Genomic DNA, 22,075 nt, shown 5'->3' with positions numbered 1-22,075 from the left:
TAACTTCATAAATAATATCACAACAAATACATTTAATTAATAACACACATTAATATTAAACCATATATTATTTATCTCTATATATTGTATATATGGTACATTAAGTGGGTTTCCGGACGTTTCACCCCCAAGACGTTTCCTCCCCTAGACGTTTCTCCCCCAAGACGTTTCCTCCCCAGACGTTTCTCCCCCACTTTGTTTTAAGTGCAGACGTTTCCCCCCCCCCCAATAAATGTATGATTGTTTGGTTGAAGTTTATTCTTGATTTATTATCAAAATAATTATTTTGTTTATGAAGTTTTCAATTAACTTTATTTATGAAGCAGCTTGTTTGATTATTTGTTTGGTTTAACTGTGAATGGAATGCATGTAAATCATAAGTGTTGAGGAACTGTAGTTGTTTGTTGTTTTTAATCCAATTAATCCAATTAAATAGGGTCAATTGGTGAATTGATTAAATGGTTAAATCACATTTATATAAATTTCAAAACTGTTTTCCTTGTAACAGTTAAATATGATAAATAAATAAACTATATAATTGTCAACAATTATATTTTTTCATGCATTTATATGTATGTATATAATAAAATGATTGGATGTCACTGTGAAATACAACAGATGCGTCTATGACTACCATAGTTTGGATTCAAAACCAATTATAGCACTGTGGATGCTATTTTCCTACTAAAGGCTTTCATAGATAAACATTTAGTTCTAAAAAGAAACTATACTGTTGCTATATCGACCTTATGAAATGTTATGATTCAATATATTGAAACGGACTATGGTACAAGCTTATTAAGAGCGAAATAAACGGTAGATTGTTAAAAATTATTCGGTCTATGTATGATGAAGTGAAATTATGTGTAAGACATATGGGGACGTTGTCGGATTTCTTTAATTGCGAAGAGTTCACAGAAGAGTTTTGAAACGAATACTGGGTGTCAAAATGAGTACCGCTAATTCAGCTGTATACGGGGAACTAGGGCGATACCCATTATATATAAATCGCTATGTACGAATAATAAAATATTTCATAAATTGTATACTGTTAAACAAACTAATTGTATATTATATATAACTACCTTTTAATGTACAAGTTTGGTCACTTTCGCATTACTATGCATGTGCTTATTGCTTATTATATTGTCACTTTTGTATATGTAACGATGAACTGTAAATGTTCAAGTTATATGAATAAACTATCTGTTCTGTTCTGTTCCATATATAAAACTATCAATTAAGTCAAATCAAAACTATTCATTAATAATATTTAATACAGTGATAAACTATTTAAAAACGTTTTTTTTGCATAATAATGTGCTAATCTCATCTTATCCCCATGTCACCTAATCTCATCAATGCTGATTAAAGGGCCTGTATATTGCACCCATAATCTAGCTGTTATCTGTTGTACTACACTTGCTAATCTAATCAATGCTTGTTTGTTGCACCCTAAGTGCCTAATATCTTGTATAATGGTGGTTGTTATTTAATATTAGCCAAATGATGAAAATGCTGTCACATTTTTTTGGCTTCAAATTAAATTAATTTTTAAATTGGAAGGTAAATGGTATTAATAAAGATCTATGACACACTGATAGTTATTTATCAAAATTATTTTTGAGAACTACAATTCAATACTGGCTGTAATAAATTATAATTTTAATGTCATATAACAACTTTATTTACTCAAAATAAAAATAAAAATATGTTATAGTTATTATTCATTCTTAAAAATCATAACTTATGGCTTATTTTCATTATAACACTGCATTATGTGAATTGGGAATAAGACATCAATTTGGGAATAAATTGTGTTATATCAAAAGTGCATAATATGCAGTTTTATATGTTGTATTTATCTAGTTTTACAAATTATAATTAAAACATATCGCCTACTGAATGTAATAAGTCATGTAACTGACATTTTTATACATTTTTACTTTTTTCCAATTTTATGTGTTTTTTAAGGTGACATACATCAACTGATAAAATATTAAGTCAACTTTTTTGGTAAAAATAAGGTTTTTATCCAATTTTCGAAATTGACATAACAAACGCATGTCATTTTCTGAATGTAAAAAGTAGCGTAAGTGACATTTTGTTAAATTTTCACGAGAAGCACAAAGATGTTTTATTAAAATAATAAACATTTTTCCGTATTCAAATTTTCTGATTATAATAGCATTATTTAAATTGATTTTACTTCAAAACTGGATTTTTTATTAATTAAAAAAAAAATCCTCATAAAATGAAACTGTGTCCATGCCGTGCAAAAATGCACTTTAAATGAAAAAAATTCAATCACTGTTAATGAACAAGTAATGGAAAATATCTTATCAAACTTAAATTATAGATTTGTTTGTAGCAACATGAATTCATTAATTCAATAATAGTAATTCTTTAATTTGTAACATACCATTCCACTTAAAATGATCATCAAAAAAAAGGTGTTTGTTTACTCAATTGATTTATACAATAGTTATAATTGTTTAATTTGTAGCATACCATTCCACTTACAATGACCATCAATGACCATCAAAGAACATCAAAGGTGTGCTTTTACCCAATTGATTAATACAATAGTTATAATTATTTTAATTTGTAACATACTTTTCCATTTAAAATGACCATCAAAGAACATCAAAGCTTTGATTTTACTCAATTTTTCAATGAGCTTAATTAATGCAAGAACAATTTAAGGCACTTATAAAATCAAGTATAATTAGATCTATTTAATTGTTAAATTTGTTAGAGGCTTCCCTAAACAACCATATAAAATCATTAATTAATATTTCAATTAGTCAGGACTCAACTAACATCATTTTTTTACACATAAAATGCACTCAATTAAAATACTAATACTTTATTTTCACTTTATTACAAATAACTGTTGCTAATATACATTTACATATTATGCAGACGTTTCACCCCCATTTTGGGGGTGAAACGTCTGGGGAGGAAACGTCTGGGGAGGAAACGTCTTGGGGGAGAAACGTTTGCCACCCCATTAAGTGTAAGATAGTGGAATATAAAGTGCCGGTACATAAACAGACTGGTACGTAAGGTGTAACATTCCAAAATCGAGGCTCTGTATGTCAGCGATATACATTGCCTTTACAGCATTCTGATTACGTAGATGTTTATTGAATCTGAAACCTTTATAACAGTTTTACCACTAGGGGGAAGGTGACAGTTTTTACAATGGAGAATGTTAAGACAAATGGAGGATCTTTTCATACAAATTAATTTGGTAGAAATGTAAAAATTCAAGTTTTTCTAAGTTTAGTCTTTTTTTTTCAAATAAAGCTTACCTTGAGAAAGGAATTAGCTATATGGAAAAATATTTACCTTTTGAGCAGGTTTATTGAGCTGAATTTTAGACCCAAATAAGCCTTAAACATCACTGTATAATAATGACTTATTTCATTCTAGCATTAGGCGACTACTACTGCAAATTCTATCAATATATCCATCTTTAAAGTAAGATGAAACTATAAAGTAACACTGTCGTTTTCATTGTCAACATTTGTTTAAGTTAAGCATTATTGTGAAGGAACACTAACCTGCAATCAACTCCTTTTATCCAAATGAATATCACAATCTCAAAACAAAACAAGAATGGTATATTAACAATGCATTAAAATGTATCTCCTGATGGTGTGTGCGCTTGGTTGCAGAATTGCAATGTAGTAAATTTATTAAAACTGGGATCAAATAGTCTCACCTGACAGCAATTTAATTGACAAATACACAGTGAAGTATTAAACAGATGTTAAAACAATAAGAAAGGAAACGGGGGCTCTTCTCACTGTGACATGTTGTTCTAACAGTACCCTCCACAGTGAGAAGGGTCCTTTCACACCTCTTGGCTAGGACCATTTCCTGGAGCCTAATTATTGATGGGTACCCATTTATGCATTACTTGTGGCAATAACTTAAAAAAATAAGTAGATAAGTAAACTATTCAATATCAAATATATTTTACATAACATTAATATTTACAGGGCTTTTTTTCCTTCTTTGCGAGTGGCCCTGGAAGTACATTTTAAAATGTTGATAGGGACAATTCACAAACCTAACATGGCCGTGATTTTTTTACAAAATTGGCCGTTTTTCACAATTTTAACAATTTCACGACTCAGTTTTTCACAATTTTAAGAAGTTCGCGACTCAATTTTTCACAATTTTGAATAGTTCACACGACTCAATTTTTCACAATTTTGAAAAGTTCGCAACTAACTTTTTCACAATTTTAAAAAGTTCGCGACTCATTTTTTCACAATTTTAAAAAGTTTGCCACTCATTTTTTCACAAAGTGAGGGGGCCAGGGCCGCTTCACAAACTAAGGAAAAAAAGCCCTGATTTAATTCTTCTATGTATGAAGTATTATTAAACTGGAGCTTCAACAGTGCTATTCACTATTATAATTGAATTCCAAAGTTCAAACTGTAATTCATCTATAAAAATGCATCTTATATATGGTATTATATGCAGCTTTGTTTCACTATAGATTAATTCACTTTGTTAAAAACACATCAACATGTGAATTTTAAAGCATACATGCCATTATGAACAGTGACATAAAATATTAATAAGAAGTAGCCATAACACTTATTAAACAACTTGGTATACATCTTTTACTATGGATAAACAGGTGCAAGTCATTAATTTATGAAATATCCATGTGGATGGGATGATGAGTCTTTGTACAAATGGTATTTGTCCTAAAGAAGTCAATTGATTTCCTTGTTTTAATGTCATTAATATTTTAAATGGTATGTTTCACTTTGAAAATGACTTTGGGTTATGCCAATGAAATATGTGTTGAATTAAAATAATCAGCAAGTGGCCACTTCAATATTCTGTCCTTTTCATTTTAACATTTCCTAGTACGAAGTCAAGAAGATTATCAGATAGCCCCAAGCTAGTGGACCACAAGTTTTATTGGGCACCCTACTGTGCCCTGTCTGCAGTCCCAAGCATTCAACACAACTAAGCATATTCAGCTTCAGCAATGATCTGCTTAATCTCTCTAAAGATGGTCTTAAACTGTTGGTATTGGACAGCATTTGAATCACCATTTTAATTGACCATGAAAAAACTAGTGCTCATGTTTACAAACCTATTTAAAATTAATTTCAATATGATTGTGAACTTACTTTTAATGGTAATCCATTGTTGTTTGTCAAGCAATAATAAATTTCCAGTGTCACACAGTGTGATACTGCGTCAGGAAATGCAAACTCTGACTATGACTCATAACTGTAAACAATGTAAAATTTGGAGAAAAACAAAAACAAATTGTAATTAATGTTCTTCTTGTATATTAATTGAAAAAAATGTTTTACTGCTAGCCACACTAATCAATCAAGTTTTTCAAATAGGCTTTTAAATGCTGACACAACCATTATTTATATGTAAATAGGAATGTTACATGCAAAGTATGATTTGATCAATCAATGCAAATAACATATAAACAAACATGCATATAATTTTAAGTATGTGTATTTTACGAAATACGGACATTAACTTGTTCATGACTTTTCACTAGGCGGACAAATAACCAGCCAGAAAAAATACAGGGCATAAAATTACCCGTTCATTAACAGTTGAGGGCGGACATTTACCCTGCTGTGAATAACGACGAAGAGAAATACGGGTATTTTTGTAGTTAATTCATGCATGGTATATCGCGAATAATTAACAAACTGTGGGCACTGTTTTATATATAATTTTAAGTATGTCGTTTGTAATCACACAAACAATTGAAGGATAGCCAAGGCAAAGCAAATCAGATAATTAATCCATTTAAATGTTAAAAACCAAAATGTCCTTACTACTTATTAATACTCAACATGTGCTTTTTAAATCCGACTCCTGTCTACAGCTCAATAAGTTGAGAAAAGAAATTTAATCTTTATTTTAAATAGTAAGCCTGAATACGACTTTTGTCTATAGCATAATGAAAACAATAAACAGGATATCTACAAGTAAATAAGGGGCTGGGTAAATGTCCGCACAGAACTTTTAACGCTTGGGTAATTGTCCGCATTGTAATTTTTCTGGCCGGGTATTTGTTCGCCGAGTCAAAAATAATGAACAGGTAAAGGTCCCACCAGGTAAATGTCTTTGTCTATTTTATCCGTCAATAATAATTATTTTTTCCCTTCATAAAGTATTTGTGTTATTACCATCTTGATTAATTCTAACTACCAACTATCTTTCAAATGGGTAAATTATCTTGATAACGATGTTTGAGATTCACAGCTTGAATATATCATGTAGTGATACTAATGTGAGCATGTAATATGCAATATGTTTATTATTGCTTCAAACAGGAAAATTGAATTACGTGTCAATGGTTATCGAACAGTTTGAATAACAGTAATGAACTATATATTATGCAGTTTTTTTCCCACTTTTTGGAAAGATAGCCCATGGCTTTGGAATTGGGAATTTTATCGGCGTTTTCAAGAAATTTGGAAAATAAATTCAGGATTAAAAAATTTTCGCGCAAAAAGTCTACTGAATTGGGGAAAACTAGTTTGATATAAGTTTTAATAATAATTCAGATTAACAGAATAAAATCAAATAAATCCTTATTGTAAACTTTTTTTAGATGTAATTGAAATAAAATTGAGATAAAATAATCATTAGACACTTAAAAAAAAAATTAAAAAAAAAATTTTTTTTTTTGGAAATTGGGATTTTTTTTACCAAATTTTGGGAAAAAAGTATACTTTTTGCCATTGGGAACATAGCCGTTATTCGGCTATAAAATCGGGCCAAAAAAAAACCTGTTATGTATATGGTGTGTAGCCGAATTTCTAAAGGTAAGTGGTCTGAGACAACACCGCACAAACAAACAAAAACAGTAATACAATTAATCAAAAACGCAAATCATACAAGGGTTATTAAAGAATATTAATAAACTTACCATTTCTGTTGTTCATTGTGTATGGTAAATCCCTGTTGGTGGCATTCTCTTCATTTTCGCAATTATACAGGAGCTCCAATTAATCTCTGTCTATAAAACAGCTAAATTTCAGTAATTGCTTTCATTGTCATACCACATCAAACAAAACTGCTGCATTGTATAGCTATGGCTTGTCTCCGGACATGGCTGTCACAGTGTGTGCAGACTTCATTTTGAATTTGCAGCACATTGAGTCGTACTTTTCTCTTATAAAATCTGAAACACAAGAATTCATATTAAAATACCCGTGTCTTTCTTTTGAACAATTATTAGACATTGTTAATGTCATGGAAACATGAACAGGGCTGGGTATACACTTGAAAGCACCATCTATTAAAGTAAATTTGTGCATAACCAATGTATTCACAAATATTTTTTACAAGTGTTGATTAGTTCTTTTCTACATGTGCTTGCCAGACCATACAACTAGATTTTCAAATAACTTGCACGGACCAACATTTTCCAGGGGCAATATGACATCCATTAATGCTGTAACACTTTGAATTTGAGAAATATCAAGTATATACAGACAAATATTTTTTCTGAAAAACATTTATCGTTTGTTGATCATTGGCATGGCCTAATATTTCATAAGTTAAATTGCTACCCTGGAGGAGTGTGTTTAAAAGCCTTAAGGCCCAATTGTGTGCGAAACAATAAGAAAAAAATATAATAGGATTATACAAACTTAAGTTGATAAACTCGTATTTGTTTATTGTACTAATGTGGATTATGTTCGATAGCTGGGGTATTTTGATAGTTTTACTCTTGTAAAATTCTGCACTGAACGTTCGGTCAGACAAGAGCCGACCTAGCATTTCTTCGAGTTTGAGGAGTGTTTTATAATAGTAGTTTATGTTGGCAAATAGCCGTGTGTGTCATTGTTCGTCACGAGGCAAACTTTACCAACAAAATGGTACATAGTTTACGAAAATCGACCGCCCTTTAGGTATATAATGGCTTTAAAATGTTGCTGTAGGTGATTTTCCTGTGTCCAGAGATACATACCTTGTATATATATATATATATATATATATATATATATATATATATATATATATATATGTCATCTTAAGCCTAACTCTTATTTGTTTGTATGCCCCCTTCTTCAAAGAATCGGGGTATATTGTTTTTGACCTGTCTGGCTGTCTGTCATTCTGTTTGAATGTCTGTCCCAAAACTTTAACCTACCCGTCAATAATGCAAAAGTTATGACAATACTTCAACCTACCGGTAGCCTACCGAAAGGTCAAAGTAGTGTCATAACTTTTGCATTATTGATGACAGCATCTTGATATTGGACATGCATTTGCATCTCATGGAGCTGCACATTTTGAGTGGTGAAAGGTCAAGGTCATCCTTCAAGGTAAAAAACAATCCAAGGGAAGTAATAAGCTTTAAAAGGGAGATAATTTCTAAACCTGCCAGATGATAAATAGAAATTTTATTTCAAAGCGGCGCAATAGGGGGCATTGTGATTCTGACAAACACATCTCTGTTTTTTTTTGTTTATTTGTCTTAAAACAAATTACATTTTATTGGTTTGTTCAGTTACATATTTTATGTCAATGATGTAAAGGTTTTGTCCCACAATAATGATTATTTGCAGACATGTACAACTCATGTCATCTACAACAGACATCTTATTAGTTTTCGCCCGTAAATTAGGTAGCACCTATAATCATATTAGTGTAGGAGGAGATATTGGCCAGGACGGACGGACGCACGGACATACGGAAGGACAGCGGAGATTAGCAAAATATCCCCACCTTTGTTTCAAAAAGCATGGGGATAATTTAAGAACGATTGGACGGAAACATTAAACAGTGCTCACACGAAAGCACGTGCGACAGTTGGATAGCCTTGGCCGTCTTCGTAGATATACAATGTTCAATGTAGTTCCGGAGTATTCAGATTAACCCAACAACACCAGGCGTCACAAGGACAAACAACAATTGAGGAAGACATATGAGAACAAACAGAAAAGTCAGCGCCTGCCCGTTGCCAAATATACGTGTGCTTGTACTTTAACTATGGAACGGCGCATGTAAAATCAATATAGCTAAAACACTGACACATTGATAAATGTCAAACTGTGACACTTATTTTATTAATTAATGAAAACTTAAGGTACAAACTTGCTTACATGTGTGAACAATCAACTGTTTATACCCCAATATGCATATGATAATATATGGGGAACGACCCCGGGGCGAATGGACACAGGGCGAATGTGAAACTAGGGCGAACGGACCCGATACCGTGTTTAAGTGACTTGGCCACGCGCCCAACACCTGTGAGTCAGAAATGCAGTCATGAAGATTTTTAGTTTTAAAAAGTGAATATTTCAACTTACATATTAAACCGTCACAACCAATCAATTAATAATCAATTATTTTAAATGATTCAACTTGACAGAGTAGTAAACAGTAACAGTACACTTATAACTAACGCGTTTTAATTAAAAGACGATCGTCCCACAATTCGCGAAAATAGGTTGCCCTTTTTAAAACAATATTTGTGTGGTTAGAATTATCACTGACTAACATTTTAATGAATTCTTATGTCATTTTAGTGTACTTACATACGATATAAACGAACATTACGGCTATCATTGAATAAAAAACAACAACAAAAAAACCGACACTTTCCTTCTTTTTCCCTCAATTGTTTAGGTGTTCTTAAAATATTTGAGTTGTAAAAAACTGTTTCCATCGATATTAATTACGAAAAATTTCGTCGTAATCAAACACGGGAATTAAGTCGGACAATAAAATTGTGAGCGTGTCTCACGTCGATCCCCTCATTTACATGTATTATTGAATTATGTTTATTCCACAAACAGTATCATATTTTTTATGTTTGTTTCAGTATTTTTGTTAGGATTTGCAATAAGAGATGATATTTTTTAAATATATTTTAGTTGGATACACAATAAAAGTTAAAAATAATTATAATGTTCAAACTGAAAATAACATATAATCACAAAAAATACATTGACCAAGCGGGATTCGAACCAGAGACCTTTCGATCCCTAGACCAGCATCCTACCACTAGACCACTGTTGCGACTATAGCGTAAAATGGATAACACAGAGATAACCAAATATCTATAACACACAGATAAGCGAGAATCTATAAATACATATTTTAGGACACACCTACCTGTGTTAGGCTCCGCCCATTCAGCGCTTTTTCAGCGGTTTGGACGAATGCGCATGCGTAGCGATTAATCGCGTTAAATCGCTTAAAAAGTGGTTGCGCAATTCAGCGGATGAAAGCCGATTAAATCCGTTTAAAACGCGTAATAACCGCTGAAAATCTATTAAGCGCTTAAATCGGTTTAAAACGCGTATTTTTTAGCGATTTTTTATCGATTAATCGCGGAACACAATCGCTAACTCTACTGTAATATGCATTCACTTATTATTATTTGGGCACAAACAATTTTACCGTGTGAAGACCCTACAAAAAAATGCTGATCTTTTTCTTACTTGGTACCTGGCGACACACATTTTCAAGTCTATTTGATTAAAGTTGGCATATATATATTAATAAAAATGGCATTGTATGAACATGTCGTCATACTATAAGCAACATAGAAGCATAATATGCATTCATCTACAGCGATTTTTTTCCTTCTTTGAAAAGTACCGGAAAAGGGCACTTTCCCAATCTTGGAAAAATTACATATTTCCCAAATGAAGGTTAAGTTTTTTTTTAATGAACTTTAATTAATTTACTTATGCAGCTCTATGGCTAGAACCTCAGTAAATATAATATTAATAACTTGACATCAGTTATTCTCAATTTTAAGGTATTTGTTAGCAAAAAATCAAATACACTAATTTCCCAATTTGAAGATTTCACGACACAAATATCCCAATATCAAGGTTTTCACGACTCAATTTTCCCCAATTTTGAGGTTTTCACGACTCAATTTTTCCCAATTGGACAGGTATGGGTACTTTTCCAAATATGACAAAAAAAATCACTGATTATAATTTGAGCTCATGCAATTTTACTGTGTTAGCACCATATATCAAGTTGCAGATTTTTTTTAAATATTCGCCACATACCCACAGACATTTTCATTGATATCTCAGAAAAATAGACCTATATATTAATACACATGGCATCTAAAGAACATTTTATCATAGTTAAAGTAATATAGAGACATGAAATGCATTTTTCTATCATGATATGTCCACAAATAATTTAACTAAGTGATGACCCAGCTTGAATATGAGGATTTGTTGAAAATTTTTGCTATCCGACATACATTTTTAGTCGTACATGTATATCAGGAGTCAATACCTATACAATGTACATTAGTGAAAATGGTTTATTGTAGTTTCAGTAATATTCTGTGTATAAATGATTTCAACTTGATATAATTATAAATCGTTGCTAAGAAATGTGTATATATAAAACAAAAATTAAAAATAGACGGTTTATTTTTTCCCCATTTATGTACATGTATATATTTTTGTATACAAATGTCATCTTTTGTTGTAAACAGTTATGCGACCTGTGTCAGAAAACGCCCAGTACAAATATATCGACGGAATGATTTTTTCACTTATGTGGGTGTATGTTGGCTCCACTTCACACGATACAGTCATTGTAGTTTAATTGAAAAACGCATCTTACAATGTGAGATGAGTTCTGGGTTCAAGCCCCAGCAGTGGCCTATCAAGTGTTAAATACAGAGCCATTATGATTAAATATACACAGTTATTTATATTAACAATACAATTAAATATAAGCAATAATGTTAAAGGGGCATTGTTGCTTAGCCATTTTTGTAATTGTATTGTGATTTTTGGCCAACTTTGACATTGAATAACAGGGTTTATATACATCCTAAGCATAAATGCTTCTAAATTTGTAAAACAAAAACAAACAAGTTGAAGTTTGCAGAATATTAAAAATTTGTAACTTTCTGATGTCTAAAAGTAAATGCCACTTAAAGTTTACATTTTTTGTACAAAATGACCCATGTTGTGCTGTCCATTATCGGTTAATGTTTTACGCTTTCAGGTTCAAAAGTGCTCATTCTGTAGCTTGTTTCGACCATAATCTATAATGCAGCCAAGTTTCAGCAGATTTGGCCCAGTGGTTCTGATTTTATAAGCCGTGCCTAGCTTTAATTGAGTATTACTCACTGATTTATGGATAGAAAGAGAAAGTAACATGCTTGAGTATATTTCAACCCATGCGCATTGAACGTTTTTATGCAAAAAAAAAACAGTGGAGCAATACAGGGCCATCATGGCCCTCTTTTCAAATGATACTTTTTGGTACCCCGGTATACTTACAGGTACCTGATATTTCCTAATAAAAAAATTGTACCCAAAATAGCTTGTACCCAATTTTTGTTCATAACCAATTGTTTTAGTACACACATTTTTTTTGGAACCAAAATTTTCGTACCCAATTTTGTTTTCCTACCCACATTTTTTATTACCCACAATTTTCATACCCACATTTTTGTTCGTACCCAAATTATTTTTGGCATAAATTGTTCGTAACCAAAATTTGTGTACCCACATTTTTTTCCGTATACATATTTTTCTTACCAAATTTTTTTCCTACCCTATTTGTTTTGGTATAATTTTTTCAAACCAAAAATTTTCGTACCCACATTTTTTTCGTATGGAATGAGCGATATATTGGACGTCATCTATTGATGACGTTCAATTGAACGAATGATAATGGCGACTAAAATTCGTTAAGCTCCTGGTTATAGCCGCGATTTGACTCTTTTGGAAACTGGCCGATAACTTCTGGGAAAAAAGTTTTTGATAAAATGACGAAAAAGTGGTGTTTTTTATTGCGCAATCGCTATAAACACGTGGCTTGGCCGGAAGTACAAGTAGCGTTAATAGCAACCCCAAGACAATTCACCCCCAGGAGACAATATACACGCTAGATAATTCAAATTTGATTTTTTTTTCGTACCCAAAATATTTCGTACCCATATATTTTTCGTACCCACTTTATTTTTCGTACCCACATTTTTTCGTACCCCAATTTTTTTTCGTAATCATTTTTTTCGTACCCAAATGTTTTTTGTACCCAAATGTGTTCGTACCCATTTTTTTTTCGTACCCATTTTTTTCGTACTAAATTTTTTTCGTACCCAATTTTTTTCGTACCCATTTTTTTTCGTACCCAATTTTTTTTCGTACCCATTTTTTTCCTACCAAATTTTTTTTCGTAACCAATTTTTTTATAACCAAATCTTTTTTCGTACCCAATTTGTTCGTACCCAAATGTTTTTCGTTCCCAATTTTTTTCGTACCCAAATTTTTTTCGTACCTATTTTTCTCGTACCCAAATTTGTTTTGTTCCAAATTTTTTTTGTACCCAAATTTTTATTTGTACCCTTTTTTTTCGTACCCAAATAGTTTTTCGTACCCTAATGTTTTTTCATAACCAAATTTTTTTTTCGTACCCACATTTTTTTCGTACCCAATTTTTTCGTACAAAAATTTGTTCGTACCCAAATTTCTTCGTACCCATTTGTTCGTACTTAATTTTTTTCGTACCCAAATTTTTTCGTACCGTATTTTTTATTTGTACCCATTTTTTTCGTACCAAAATAGTTTTTTGTACCCTTATTTTGTTTTGTTCCCTTTTTTTCGTACTCAAATTTGTTTTCGTACCCAAATTTGTTTTTTTTTCGTACCCACATATTTTTTCGTACCAATTTTTTTTTAGAAATAATCGATTTTCAATTTGATTTCATCTCTCCACTCATTCCATCCCGCGAAACCCTTAAGGTGTCGCAACTCTAGTATATAATACAGTTAATATATGGCAAACTTAAATATACATTATTACAATTGTACGCATATAACTTGCAGCAAACAAATGTGCTTCCCATGCAACATTAGATTTTGTTCTTTACAAATCCCAAAGTCCCGTAATATCTAGAATCAAATGCGTAATCTCCTAGGTAAATGTCTCGGGTGCGGTTTGCGATGAGTTCCTCAAGACAATCGTAAGCATATGGACGAAAGTTCTGGTGGAATTTGTTCACGAAGAGCTTTTTGCTCTGAGCCAGTTCCGGCAGATCGCCTGTACCTATGATGCATATGTCGCGCAAACGTTTGCCATGGCACTCTCTTTCGCCCCAATCCTTGAAACGCGCCATGAACGGCTTTAGCACATCGTCCGTCTCGGGTACCCCTGCATCATAACCAAATCGTGAGCATAAAAGTTTATTATAAAGTATATGTCCCGTACATTGTTCACATTGAAAAATGGCAATATTCTTGTGAGGCAACGTTATTGTACAGTTTTCAGCTTGACCATTTTTTTGTTCTCGAACATGCTCGAAAAGTAATTGTGTTCTAGGCGGATGTTCAAAGCCATGTATACCCACATCTGAATTCAGCATACGGAAATGGCCGAGTGATACCGAACCGTTTTTGAATGCACGCAATCTTGAATTCGCTCAGCAGGTTAGAAGATGGTTCAACATATTCAGAGTTTTTAGTATTTGTTGCTTTAAAATCAACTAACTATGAATTTAAATTTAAATGTCAAAACATCGATTTATTTGAAAATTATTAATTTCTTTACATGTACATGTATAGACTAGTTGGAAAATCAATCTTTGTGTGTTGTTTCACTTGCCAAAGGCCTATTTTGTATTTTATAGGTCTTTATGTCTTTGCGAAGGCGCTCGATGTCAATGTTTTTTTTATTTTATTTTTTTTTTTCAGTTACCCATTATTTATTATAATGCATACACATACTAAATCAATAAAAATCTTCCGACAAAACTACTTCTTAAAAAAAAGATAGCCCGACCAAGTTTATAGATATTGATAATTGATAATCTATACACATCGTCGGTTTATCTTTTTTAAGAAGACGTTTTGTGAAGATTTTTTATTGATTTAGTATGTGTACTGAGTATGCATTATACTAAACAACGGGTAACTAAAAAAAACAATAAAATAAAAAAAAACATTGCCATCGAGCGCATGTGTGTTGTTTCTGTATGTGACATACTTTTTTAAGACTATTTTTTAAAGAAGAATTTAATATAATAATCCAACGATATCCAGTACTGCAACATATCAAGTTTTAATATTTTTGTTGTTCAAGCTCGAGTTCCGTCCAGTTTCGCCCAAAGACGTTACGCACCAACAGACGTTTAAAAGTTCTTCGAGGTTACACATCAATTACCAAATAAAAGCGTATTTCAGTGTCAACCTATAACATCATCCAGTCAGAAGTAATAAATAACCTGTAAAATGTAAAATTTGGTCAGCGAATCTAACTTTTATAAAATAAAACATTGCATGCATTTAGCACAGAAATAACACATAAAGATGTTCTATGTGAAGCAATAAACACTCAATTAAGCCTTTAAAACTTTAAAGGATTATGTACAATATATACAAGAAGCACTGATATACCCTTGTTTTGTTTCAATAAATGCACCGGCAATGGCTAAAGCAATACACAGTTATTCATTCCAAATTGATCTTTATTTATAAACTGTTGCTAAATCCTTGAGCCTAACAAGGGCCATCTTTTGTTTCTTGCTACACATGAAATGAAGATGAACCGAGTCAATAAACGATAGTGAACCTACCTAAATAAGCACCTGGTACACCGAGTTGAGGGTTATGATTGAGCGTGGCAAAGTATGTTTCATCGGGAATATGCGTCGGTCTTGTCCAGTTCAAAAGGTCATGGGCTCTTTGATCGTGCAACACGAAGTCCACAAAGCCCCTGTTGACCACAATGTGAACGGCCCCCTTTACCGCCGTGATGTTGTGAGGTGGTGAACCGAATCTCTGCCATCGACCCTGGTGTCTGAAGTCAGTTTGAACGTTTGAAACATTAAACAGATATTGATCAACGAAATCAGCGTTATTAAGAAAACTGCGTCACCGATCTGACCCGACCTTAGACTGAAATATTCATGGAGAAAAGGGAATTTTCCTTGCAAAGTTCACGGACCTCGGTACCATAATTCAATAAAACGTATGAAAAAAACATTATTAACGTGCTTGTCGTTACATAATGCATCAAAACTAACTGTCCAGCGCCGTTTGAAACCTTTGTTTACATACATTTTAACTGGTCGACATTTTAAACACACAAGTGATTTCATTGGTCCAATGCGAAGGTGTGTCTTTACACCTGAAGATATCATACGTGAATCGGGCCTGATCGTTGACGAGTAGGTCACGCGAGTTGTGTATCGTGTCATTTCTTAAAATTTGACCCAGCATCGGTATACATATTACAGGATATGTACATGTCCAAAGAAATTGAGTTTGATACCTTAGTATATATATAATGGATAGCGATTTTTGCTCAGACAAGTTGATTATTCGTAATAATTTTATTATTTTTCATTCAAAATGATGTTTTTACTAATTAATAACATAGCCACACTCTTACCACCTGTGCATAATATTGTAGTTGTTTTGTTAAGTTTTTTACCGTTTTGACTATATATTGGTCTACGACTCCAATAAAATGGAAATAATAATCCATGGACTTGGTTTACCATCTGCCCCAACTCTCACGCCCACTACACTTATATTATTTATCATAAAATGTAAACCCCCTTGATTTATGTACGCTATCTTTTCGTAAAATGCCGGTGAGCATTGTTATAAAGCAGCAGTTTGTATTTTGAGTTTTTATCCATTATAAGCAAACATGATAGTTTCAAGCATGACGGAAGTGCCTCTGTTATGGCTGTGTGCAATGATAACATATTCTATTGAGAATTGCTGCCTTTTTGTATTATCAGCCACGTTATTTATTAGTCGATGGATTCACTTCAATAACCCAATGAAGTATGATAAATGAACAATCTTGTTTAATAACAATAGCAGAATTAAATCAAACATAATGGTGTGATCGATAAACAATGTTGTTTCTTGCCAATAGAAATAATGTTCTTGTTGCCTATGTAAAAGGTTGTTGGTGATGGAAAGTACGTTTGTGTATAATTTATATATACTAGCATCATACTAGTTCTATTTGTTATAACGAAATTACGTTTCTGTACTGAGCAACGGTGTCTTTGAACTTGATGAACCATATACCGTGTGACATACGTATATGTAAGGTATCAATGTACGAAGTTTACCGGTACAATTGCTCTTTCTGTTTTAAGGTATTGAGTTCAAACAATGCTTGTTTATTTTCTCACAGTAACCTTGACTTTAACCCAATATACCCTATATGCGACTCCTTGCGTAACCTGAACTACTGGTATTTATGGGCATCGTTTGAATACGATAGATTTATTGTTATTAAGCGACATAGTTTACATTCAGTATTCTATATTTAGCAAGGGTTACAATGACCCTGGTCAAAAATATTGTTTGATGATATGCAAATTTATGTTTGTAGTTGCATAGCTCAATTCGGTATTTTAGAATTATTTTGCAGCATCCATATCTATTTGTAGATACAATATTTATATCACATGAAACGCTATCGAGGTAAACATATAACCAAATTACTTTATTTAGCCAAACGGGAACTAACAAAAAGTGAAATGGAAAAATGCTTTAACAATGAAAATTGAGTTATATGCGTTCGATTTTCATTTAACAGCGTGTGCAATCAATTGTGCAGTTTAATTTGCCTATGAAAAAAGTGTCAATTAGAATGTCCATGGTTCAAATGACGCTTGAAGTAGATACTTATCCAACTAAAAATAAAAATCCAACTAAAGTTCCCAAGATGGCATATGAAGAAATTACAATTAGAGAAATACATGATATTTGTTTCTGATTAACTTAAGTCAATCTTGTATTAAGAGACAACTAAATGGGGTATCTAAAACTTGTCTCTTAATAACATTGTCTTAATGTAGTTCTGCCATATATGTAGAATTGTGTCGTTTTGCCACAATGTTTTCAGCTTTTGTTATCAAATGAATATACATTTAAATAAAATAAAACAATCTTGTACTTTGTTCTCTTATTCTAAATAAATGGTATGCACAAAGGTATTTTCAAACAATTCAGACATGGAATTATTTGCCCTAAACATTGTTGCATATAAGTATTTCCAATTGCGAATCATTAATAATCCGAAAAGAATTGCCAGTTTTTTATTGAAAACGTAAAATTAACGAAATAGTACCACACATAAACAATAATTATTTGTTTCGTGTAAATCCTTTGTTCTGTTTTGATCAAGAGCAGCTGTCTGTCACGACATCAACACCAGCTCTCCTTTGTGCAAAAGACTAAAAACCATACTAAAACATTCGGAGAATCGAACTTACAAAAGACGTTGTTACAGAAGAAAGAAAACTTCTATAATTAAAGACTGCTTTACACACGTCATTAAGACAGCAACAGAAACCATTCCTAGAGGAGTCAAGAATCATAACCCTCAATCCCGGACGTAAGAATAAAAAATGCGCACGACCACCTGGCCCAAATCAGAAAGGAAGGCGGTGCAATACGATCCATGGCCATGCAAGCGAGTTAACAGTCCTGTAGACAGCTTTACAGCAGATCATGAAGACCAGGTTAACATGGAAAACAGCAGGTAGAACAGCCTCGGAATAAGATGTCTGAAAAGATCTTGCTGTGTATAAGAACGGAAAGCAATGCTGAAAGTGAATCACAGAGAAACACCACCATATGTAACACTGTACACCATAACGCCACAACATCAGTAGCAGAGCAGTCATACCTAACCACAAGTCTCAACAGCCGGGTTGGATGCCTTGAAACATGATGCAAACGCAATCAGAAGAATAATAAGCCGCAGCCGAATGTGACGTAATTACCCCGTAGAGATAAATAAATTAATTAGTTATGTTTTTATATTATAACAAATGATAGAAATTAATATGGAACAGCATATGCATATCAGTTATTCTTATAGCATATTGTTTATTCTTATGTTAGAAATTAATAAGGAGATATTTTAACAATATGGATATGCAATGTTAGGATGAAGTTTGAAAATTTAATAATAAATTTTTGTGACATATTGGTCATTTACAAATACTGTATAAGGGAATATTTCCGCGTGTCGAAAAGTTAGCGAATTCACAAAAACAGACATTTCGCGTGTGGAAATGTTAGCGAATCGCCCGTATCAAAAGGACATAAAAATATTTCACGTTGTAAAAATTGCAATTTATTGCTGGTTACATACAATCCGATTATAATTGTCAGATACTTATTGTTAGTTTAAACGATCGTTAGATTGACGGATTATAGCTGACAACATTTTAACATTGTTAGTGTTGTGAAATATTTGTTTATTTTATGGATAAATTGATCTTGTTCTATGTAAACTGTTTTACTGATTTGTGATCACACTTTACTTGTGAAATAAAATGATTTCAGCGTAGTTCGTTCTGTCTTTTTCTTTGTCCAAATATTGCTGTTTGCTAGTAGTTGTTCAGTTGCATTAACGAAGTCAAGATGTTAAAGTGGCTTACAGGAAATAGTACTACTAAAAGTAGTAAAGAAAATGAATCAGAAAAATGTGGTATTGGATTACCAGCACCATCATCACCACTCGCTGGGACATTAAATTCTGTGGTGGAAAGGGAATACCAAACATCGCCTGCTCTTTCGGGAAAAAAGAGGAAACGCGGGCAGTATACCTGTTATAGTCCAGAATCAAAGGCAAAACTGGCACGTTATGCTATAGAGCATGGAAATTCAAAGGCTGCCAAACATTTCAGTTCTAAATCGGGAACGTCTATCAACGAAAGTACCATACGGAATTTCAAGGCTTCCTACTTATTAAAAAAAAGACAGAGCAGGTAGATGATGTCTCTGAACTCCAACCCCAAAAATTTGGGCGGCCATCCAAATTGTCCGAACAGTTGGATTTAAAAATACAAGAATATATAAGACAACTGCGTGATGCAGGTGGAGTTGTAAACACCTCCATTGTAATGAGTGTTGCGATCGGGGTAATTAAAGACCATGATAAGTTTTTGCTACGTCAGCATGGTGGATGCATTGACATTGGTCGCTATTGGGCTAGAACTCTGTTAGAACGCATGAATTTTACAAAACGGAAGGGGACTAAGGGAATTAAACATCTCCCGGATGATTTCAGTAAAATCAAGGCAGAATTTACGGACAGGGTTGAAACATTGATATCCCAGCAAAACATTCCACCTGAACTTGTAATCAACTGGGACCAGACCGGCGTAAGCATGGTTCCAATTAGCCAGTGGACAATGGCGCAGAAAGGCGATAAGCAAGTAAAAATTGCGGGAAAGGACGACAAACGTCAAATAACAGTGTTGTTGTCATGTACAAAGGCTGGTAAATTCTTGCCCCCTCAAGTTATTTACAAAGGCAAAACCGTTAGATGCTACCCAACCACAAAATTCCCACCAGCATGGCATATCACCCAGTCGGAAACGCATTGGAGCAGTGATGAGACCATGGACAGTTTCCTGGACAACATTGTCATACCCTACGTAGAATAGATTAGGGAAAATCTTCCAGTTGAAAGGTAAGTTCAACTTCATCACGTTAAAGCACTTAATGGTTTAAGTGTGCGATAATTAAATATCCATATTTGTAATGCATGTTGCATCTAAGAGTACACATAAACTAGAACTTGAATTAAGATTTATTACAAGTAAGAACACATCCAGGGTGGAGTATAAGATGAGTCAACAAGATGAAAAGTCAGTTAGATAAGAAAATCGAGGGACCATATACTTCACAATGAGTTCAATTAACGAAAGGGTCAGCATATAGACATGAGATTAGTATTACTTCACATAGTTATTGAAATAGCACAGATGAACGGGTCTATGAAAAGTATTATTTGCATAGGTTACACAAAATATTGCACCGAAAAACATGACAGTAAAACTTCATACCAATACAAAGTAATTAGATTTTGGAGTATTTGACAAGCAGGTAAATACATGAATAAATTGGTTTTTCTAGTATATTCCAGCAAGTCAACCAATCAGCAATAAGCACGTTAGCTAAGGACCAATCAAAGTTATAAAGAAAATATATGCAAATTAACCTGTTGACAAAATGCAGTGGTGTAGTCAGAAGTAGTCAGTCTGCGGTTAGATTTGAATAGAACTTTGAGATCTGTCACGTTTTCTTGACGTGGCGGCCATGATGGCCGCCGCGCTGTAAAATTGAATGTCATGAACATTAGCAAGCGTTGTATTAGAAAATATTGAACAAAAATAAATTGCGATGAAAATATAGATGAACTTTGGTTATCACTGTATGTCTCCACGAACAATGTGTAATTACGTGACACGAACATTTCAGATAGTCTTCTTAACAAATTCTATGCCTGTCCCGGGGGAATGGAAAACACCACACTCCGACTCATAGCAGCTTTCTATACTATCAGATACTGAATGGTTTCTACCATGATAACATTCGTAAGAAAAAACGCACATTGTTTATTTCGTTTTTTTTTATATTTGATTCCGAATTAATGTATATTTGTATACAGCATCGTAGAATGACAATTTTTTTCCATACTTTCGTGGTTGTGTTTGCATGCAAAAGAAACATTGATGCAGAGTCAATTTGTATAACTGCAATTATGTACATTGATTTCAATTTACCTCTTTACAGTTCCATCCACGTCGTTTGATCCATTGTAAGCCTCTAAAATGCGCACAAGTTCGTAGTTCGTTCTCAACGGAAACTCCTGTCCAGTCAGATTAATGAAATATTTCCACAATGTACTTTTGTTCCAAAGCTCTTTCATGCAGAGCAACTCTGGCTCAAGAGTGGTCATTGTACCCCACTGTACGTCAAATCGTTTTGACGTCACAAATACGTTATCAAAGCAACTGGCAATTGAAGACATGCCATCGTATATGGTTTGATTTGTTTTGGAGTCAACATGTATGCAATAATAGTTCTGTGGTCTGTAAATGGCGCGCAGAAGTCTCTCAGATTGTTCAATGTCTGTGAACATGATAATACTGAACGCTATTGGAAAGTCGCGTTCAACTTCCGTTAAATGATGGTCAATATATCCACGCTCATGTATAAAATTTGAGCAGTTCTTTGTCATTGCTAAATAGTTTTGAGGTTGGAGGAATTTTCTAACTTGT

At 33.0% G+C, this 22,075-nt stretch overlaps 1 protein-coding gene across 1 annotated transcript; it reads right to left on the bottom strand.

The window, feature by feature from the left end:
* Window positions 1-13,879: 13,879 nt before the first annotated feature.
* On the bottom strand, window positions 13,880-22,035 carry LOC127881386 (beta-1,3-galactosyl-O-glycosyl-glycoprotein beta-1,6-N-acetylglucosaminyltransferase-like). Its single transcript, XM_052429172.1, has 3 exons — window positions 21,578-22,035; window positions 15,599-15,822; window positions 13,880-14,178 (listed from the first exon to the last, which is right to left on the bottom strand). The coding sequence occupies exons 1-3, from the start codon at window positions 22,033-22,035 to the stop codon at window positions 13,880-13,882; spliced, it is 981 nt and encodes a 326-aa protein (XP_052285132.1).
* Between the last annotated feature and the right edge of the window lie 40 nt (window positions 22,036-22,075).

Source organism: Dreissena polymorpha, chromosome 5 (assembly GCF_020536995.1).
Source record: "Dreissena polymorpha isolate Duluth1 chromosome 5, UMN_Dpol_1.0, whole genome shotgun sequence".
NCBI classification, from domain to species: Eukaryota; Metazoa; Mollusca; class Bivalvia; order Myida; family Dreissenidae; genus Dreissena; species Dreissena polymorpha.
Note: the sequence above shows the minus strand (reverse complement) of the source record. Positions and strands in the feature narration are given on the sequence as shown.

What these genes read in the sequence shown, in the direction of transcription:
- LOC127881386 (XM_052429172.1), bottom strand. Translation starts at nt 22,035, where the DNA reads ATGACAAAGAACTGCTCAAATTTTATACATGAGCGTGGATATATTGAC. An exon ending in GTGGATGGAACTGTAAAGAG is followed by an intron (nt 15,823 to 21,577) that starts GTAAATTGAAAT and finishes AACTGACTTCAG; the next exon opens with ACACCAGGGTCGATGGCAGA. An exon ending in TGTACCAGGTGCTTATTTAG is followed by an intron (nt 14,179 to 15,598) that starts GTAGGTTCACTA and finishes GTTATGATGCAG; the next exon opens with GGGTACCCGAGACGGACGAT.